This window comes from Panicum virgatum, chromosome 7K (assembly GCF_016808335.1).
Source record: "Panicum virgatum strain AP13 chromosome 7K, P.virgatum_v5, whole genome shotgun sequence".
Lineage (NCBI taxonomy): Eukaryota > Viridiplantae > Streptophyta > Magnoliopsida > Poales > Poaceae > Panicum > Panicum virgatum.
Genome location: NC_053142.1, coordinates 22,444,822 through 22,451,496, shown reverse-complemented (window position 1 = coordinate 22,451,496; position 6,675 = coordinate 22,444,822). Strand labels below are relative to the sequence as shown.

The window sequence follows — 6,675 nt, the reverse complement described above, 5'->3', positions numbered from 1 at the left end:
TTTAAATAAAATATCACTCTTTTGTTGGAAGTTCCTTTGTCAATACAATATCTTCAAAAATAACTTGAATTTTGCAACATTTGCACAAATTTTTTGAATAAGACGAGTGGACAAATTTATAGTTAAAAAAATTAAATTACAATTTAAAACGGAGGTAGTACCTGACAATTCTACCACTAACCATATGAGTCCATGACAATTCTACCACTAACCGTTGCCAGCATCCCGCGCCACCGCCCACAGCACCTATCGGTTTGTCGTGACATTAGATTCATCACTAACCAAGTATGGATCATGTTACCGCAAGAAATGGAAGGGAAAATTATTTATTTTCCTCCTACAAGTAAGAGATCGATCAGTGAAATGCTGTGGAGTGTGCTAGAGAACAGAGAGGCCAAGGCAAGTGGCTGCACGGCCGTTCTTTACCGTGCGCCGTGCACGCGTCCGTTCGCTCCTTCACCCAAGTCGCCGGCGCCACCGCTCCCGGGACCGGCGCCGCACATGACCGACGAGCGGGCCACACCGCCAGCGACGCTGCAGGTAAGCCGCCGACCCTGATCCCGACCCGTCCGTCGCCGCCCCGAGCAACCACCAACCTTCCCGCCTGGCCTCCCGTTGCTCGCTCCCACCTGCCTGCGTCCCGTCGCTGTCCGCCTGGGACGGCGGCGAGGGAGAGGGAGATCCTCCTAGTTTCCTCGCTCCCGCCCTCCCGGTCCACAGCGCCCGGCCTCGGAGACCACCAGCCACTAGCCACACGGCGACGCGGGAGGCGTGGCATGCACGACACGAGCGCCCTGCCACTGTTGCGGGCGGGCGGCCGGCTCGCTCTCGCTCTCGCTCTCGCCGTCGCGGCCGCACAGCGCCCAATTAATATCGGCGGGCAATAAACAATTGCCCTGGACCCTTCCGCCCCCTTCCTTCGCCCCCGCCACGACCGCGTCCGTCGCGCGCTCCCTCTCCTCTCCTCCACGCCCCGCGCTCGCTCGCTCGCGCCCACGCCACGTCAACCTGCCCCCCCCCCTCCTCACCCCTTTCCAAGATCCGACAGCGGGGCCAGCCCGGCCATGATCTGATCTTCTCCGAGAGCCTCGCAGGAGCAGATTGCAGGGAGCCCCGAGAGTTTCCGGGCTGCGATGGTGGCGGTCGCGGCGGGGAGGCGGGCCGGGGCCGTGCGCGGCGGCGGCCGCCGGCGCGCGGGCTGCGGCGACCAGTCGCAGGCGCAGCAGAGGCTGCTGGCTGTCGCCGTCGCCGCGCGCTTCGCCGAGGCGGGGCCGCCCCAGTCCGCCGAGGCCTCCGCCGGCGGCTGCTGCGTCGAGCTCCTCGAGTGCCTGCTCGGGGCGCTCGGCGTCACCGCCGTCGCCCCGGCGCCCGCGCAGTACAGGTGGGCCGTGCGCTCGATCCGGCGCCGGCGGCCCCGCGGCGCGTCCGCAGAGGGCCGCCGCGCAGGGGCCGAGCCCGCGCCCCCGTGTCGCATCGCGGGGAACGGCGCCTCCGCCTCCGCTGCGGCGTCGCTCTACACCATGCAGGGCAAGAAGGGCGTCAACCAGGACGCCATGGTCGTCTGGGAGGTAATACCACCACCATTTCTCTCCCCCAGTAAAGATTCCCAGTAAAGTTTCATGGGCAACTTTTTCATCCGATTCCTCTGCGTCATGTGAAGCTTGTATCCCGGACGCTCTAGAAGCAAGTTTCTGATACGACGAAAACGAAACATGTTCATTGTTTGTTGAGCTCTGCTTTGGCCAGATGTGATGTTAACGTGCAAAAGCAGAACTGTCTGGCTTTTACACTGGAGTATTTTTAAATAGGAGTTCTTAGGTATGCTTGAGCTGGCCCCTACAACGAAAGATTTTAACTTTGACACGGGACGTACATGTGTCATCCTTGTCATCTGGGTCAGAATACCAGTTCGATGCGTCTCCCCTTACCGAGCTTCACATGGATTGCCATTGGATATTGCCGGTCGGGAGTGGTTTACTTAGTAATTTAATCAGTGCTTAATAATTGCTCTCCTGATGGAGAAACTTGGAAGCAGGAAGGGGCTCCACACGGTTCTCATCCTTGTCCTTAGTGTTTCTGTTTATAGATAGTCTTATCTGCTCGATGTACTTGTGGGATTTAACAGATGGGACCTGGGACTTGCCATTTCAGTATTAAGTTATTTGGTTATCTATATGCCACATGTCATGTTCTTACCTATTTAGATTTAGATTCTCTACAATCTTTTTCACAATTCACTGATTTTGGCTATCTATCTCTACATGCCACATAAGTTGTTATCTCTTTCAGTTTAAATTTCGTTACAATCTTCTTCACAGTTCACTGAAATTTAAATAGTTCTGTCATTTGTGGCTGTGGTTGCCAGCTAACCATGTGGATCGGATCATGTTAATGATGCAGCTGGTAAAATTACAGCCCTTTGCACGCATTGCCATTTGAAACTAATGTCCATTGTGGGAAACAACAGTGTAGTTATTTCAACATTTTCAGCTTTAGTGAGGCGAAAAGGTCAGATGATTATAGCATGACATATCCTTGGTCATTTTTAATCATTTTTTCTTGAACCTAGACTTTCTAGGTCTATGCGGGTGATGGCTGTGGAGGGAGCACTTTCTAGTTCTTAATTGGTTTAATTGTAAACTGCAACTATTATTATTCTGTCTTCATTTCCATACTCAAGGATCTCTTTTCTGGTATTATATAGTTGGCTCCAAGAGTGATGCTTGGTTTTCACTTGCAGAATTTTGGTTCAAAAGATGATACCATGTTTTGTGGTGTTTTTGATGGCCATGGACCAAATGGGCATTTGGTTGCCAAGAGGGTCAGAGATCTTCTTCCTGTGAAGTTGAGTGCAAACTTAGGAAGGAATGGGATCACTACAAGAGGTCCAGCTTCATTAAGGGTTGAAGATACTGATGATTCCCTTGAAAATAAGGAGAATGGCGGGCACCCAGAATATTTCCCAGAACTTAGAGCTTCATTCTTGCGGGCATTTTATGTTATGGACAGGGATCTGAAATTAAACAGAAATATTGATTGCACATTCAGTGGAACAACAGCAGTTACAGTAATCAAGCAGGTAAAACCGCACCTATTTTGCTGGTCAAGACATCTTTTTATGATCTTTCATGTCCTTTCTTTATTAAATAGCTGCATTTGTTTCTTTCTTTTTTAAGATCCAGCCAATTATCTCTGTTTCTACAGGGACAAAACATCATAATTGGTAACTTGGGGGATTCTAGAGCTGTCTTGGGCACTAGAGATGAAGATAATCACCTAATTGCTGTTCAGTTGACGGTTGACCTCAAACCTAGCATTCCAAGTATGATTCACCTGCACCTAGTGTGTTACTTTGGAAGCTACTATATGATGATGGATTTCTTCTTTCATTGTTTGGTGCTACACAATTCATACTTATATGTTTCCTAATTACAAGGATGTAACTGCAGTATCATTATTTTGCCTTCTAACTATATAAGTTTTCTGTATTCTGAAAAGCATCTACTGTTTTATGATCGTGTAACAATTGTAGTGGCTGATTCAGTTGGGTATGTCGGTGAATCTCCTCAAATTGGTGCATACGTGAATTTTTTATATTGATTTCTTTTCTTTTTGTTTCCTGTGGGAATTCATAGTGATCTTTCTGTGCATATAATCTTAAAATCACCTTTTTAGGGGTTTATAGGGTCAGACTGCTGGGAATAACACACTAATAAACTGTCTCTTGTAGAATTCAGTGTTCTTAGATTAGAGACCAAAATACCTGTCTAAATTACTTTAAATTGAGATCTTATTGCGGGACAAATATCCAAAAAAAATTGTTGGTATAGCTGAAAAGACATTATGTGCTCCAGTGTCTTCAACATTAAATTTTGGCATAGATCTATCATGGGGTTAAATGTTTCTTTCCCAATATGATACCTTTCAATGATTGTTTGGAATGTGAATATTTTTCATTACCTGAAACAGTGCGGTGTAGTGTAGTTTTCTGAATCTGATCCTTTAGAACGCATCATCTCTCTAGAATGTGATTCATGCATGAGGCATTTAGTTACTTTTTAGATGCTGGTATACTAATATTTGTTATTTCCTTTGAACCATTGGTCCTTAGAGATATTATAGGATTAAAAGCGGATCATTATTGCAATAAACGCAAAAGTTAGGTATTAGTATCTAGCATGGCATTTTAGTTCAGTAAAAGTACTTCTGATATGCCTCATTTTCACGCAAGCTTAATTTGATTTGCCTAGCCCATAGTGCAGATTTCATGTTTTTTAATGCACTATAGTTTTAAAACTTGGCGCATCCAAAGAATTTGAAGGCTCCTTTCAATATTGTGGTTGTTTTAGGATATCTCATTCCGTGGAGTCCTTTTTATAAGCATCCTTCCAAGACTATTAATGCTCATGCATACATCCTCTGCAAAGGAAATGTTTCTATGAACAGTATTTCTTAACTATTTCTATTGATATGTCAATTACAGCCGTTCGAGAAAAAAATATGTCAATTACAGCTAGGCAAAAGTCACATTGTGCTTTTGTGTCAAATGATGGTGAAAGAGCACACCAAATGGTGGTTTCTTTCTATTAGTTTACTTTGTTAGAATGAAGTGATATTGGTCCTGTGATTGAATTATCTGAAGTAAAGCCAATTGAATCATTTACAGGTGAAGCAGAGCGAATCAGGCAACGAAAGGGTAGAATATTTTCTCTTTCAGATGAGCCTAATGTTGCCCGTGTGTGGCTTCCGACATTCAACTCGCCAGGACTGGCCATGGCAAGATCATTTGGAGACTTCTGTCTAAAGAATTATGGTATTATTTCAATGCCTGATGTTTCATACCATCGCATCACTGAGAAGGATGAATTTGTTGTGTTGGCAACTGATGGGGTGAGCACAGGTTTACAAAAACATCCTTGTTGCTGCATATTTGTAGTACTAGATATCGTTAAGAGCTATGAAGATTTTTGCTATATCATCGTCTGGGTTGCTTTGATGAATGTAGGTGTGGGATGTACTTTCTAACAATGAAGTTGTTAGCATCATCAGCAAAGCTCCTTCACAGGTCTCAGCAGCCCGGTTTCTTGTTGAAGGGGCTCAGAGGGCATGGAGGACTCGGTACCCCACATCAAAGACCGATGACTGTGCTGCTGTCTGTCTCTTCCTGAATACAGAAGCAGCAAGTACATCCTCCAATTCTGGAACCAAAGATTTGACGAACTTAGAAGCGAGCAGCAGTAAGCACTCATTGACTGTTAAGTCAAGCACTGCTGTCCCTGCAAACCTTGTCACCTCATTGGTAGAAGATGAAGAGTGGTCTGTTCTTGATGGCGTCTCTGGGCCTGTCACTCTGCCAATTTTGCCAAAGCCTACTTCAGTTGTGAAGGATAGCACAAAAGATTGAGGTTGCCCATCTGAGGTGGCACCAGTTTTGCTGGAGTGTTTTTCAGCTTTTGCTGTGAGTTTGCGTGCATTGGGTTCATGGTGAAGCTAAGATCAGTGCCAGTTTTGTTGGCGAATTGGGGAAAGTTTGTTTCGTGCTTTATTCTGCATGATGGTATGGGTAGGCCTGCATCTTTCTTTTTTCTGTACAGTATTCAACCAGTTTAGTGTGCTCAGTTCATAGTAATAATAGTGTGGTCAGTTCATAATAATAATAGTTATAGTAGTAATAATGTACCAGCTATTGGTGGATGGGTGATCAGATCCATCATCCATGCATGGGATGAAGTTTCTCCCTTATTTTGCAATATATATTCTCTTGATTTTCGCAGAAATAAGAAGTTTTCTGTTAGTGATTGCTGCTTTGTTTACAGTTTACCTTTGTCCGTGTCTTGTTATATATTTCCATTCCTGTAGTTAGGGTAGTTTTGGAGTCGTGGTTAGATGGAAACTATTTTGCTAGGAACACATCTGCACTGACCATGTGATGTACTCCCTCCGTCCCATGAAAAGTGCAATCTTGAGTTTAAAAAAAATCTCACAAATAGTGCAATTTTAGAGATTGGATCTCAATTACCTGTCTAATTAAGTGGTCAGATTTGAATTGCTTGCCAAAACTAACCATATGTGGCAAACAATTGAGGGCATGAGAGTCTTTTCCCGCCACCACTAATCTGTCCGGAGAAAATTTAAAATTGCACTCATCATAGAACGGAGGGAGTAGTGGATACTCAAATGAGTACAGAAAACTCTTGCGAAACTATAGGTAGATTGACCACTCTACCGGAAAACTACCTAGGGTCTGTTTGGTATGGTTTTAGCTGCGAGATTCATGTTTTTAGAGAAAAGTTGTGGGATTCATGTTGGAGCTGAAATTTTTCAAATAGATTTAAATATTTATATTTTCATTTTAAATCTAAAACAAAAGTATAATGACTTAGCAAAAGATCCTTGATTTATTTATAAGAGTAAATTGCATCCACTATACAACAACTTGGCAGGTGGGTGCAAATTGATCCAGCAACTTGTAAAGTGCTCAATTTAGTACAATAACTTGACAGCTGGGTGCATATTGATCCAACAAATTAGAAAATGCTTAATTTATTGTAATAACTTGGTAAATTGGTGCATTCACGGTCCAAATGTTATACGACAATATATTTGCTAATGTTATATTATAAAGAGTATATTCACATCGGAATGTATAATTTGACCATAGATTTTTGTGTCACA

General features: G+C 44.3%; 1 protein-coding gene across 1 annotated transcript; it reads left to right on the top strand.

Annotated features, from left to right (window-relative positions):
- The first annotated feature begins 915 nt into the window (after positions 1-915).
- On the top strand, positions 916-5,807 carry LOC120640546 (probable protein phosphatase 2C 38). The gene is made up of 5 exons (XM_039916416.1): positions 916-1,568; positions 2,741-3,079; positions 3,205-3,322; positions 4,667-4,890; positions 5,006-5,807. Exons 1-5 carry the CDS (start codon positions 1,134-1,136, stop codon positions 5,402-5,404), a joined length of 1,515 nt encoding a protein of 504 aa, XP_039772350.1. The 5' UTR covers positions 916-1,133; the 3' UTR covers positions 5,405-5,807.
- Positions 5,808-6,675: the final 868 nt, after the last annotated feature.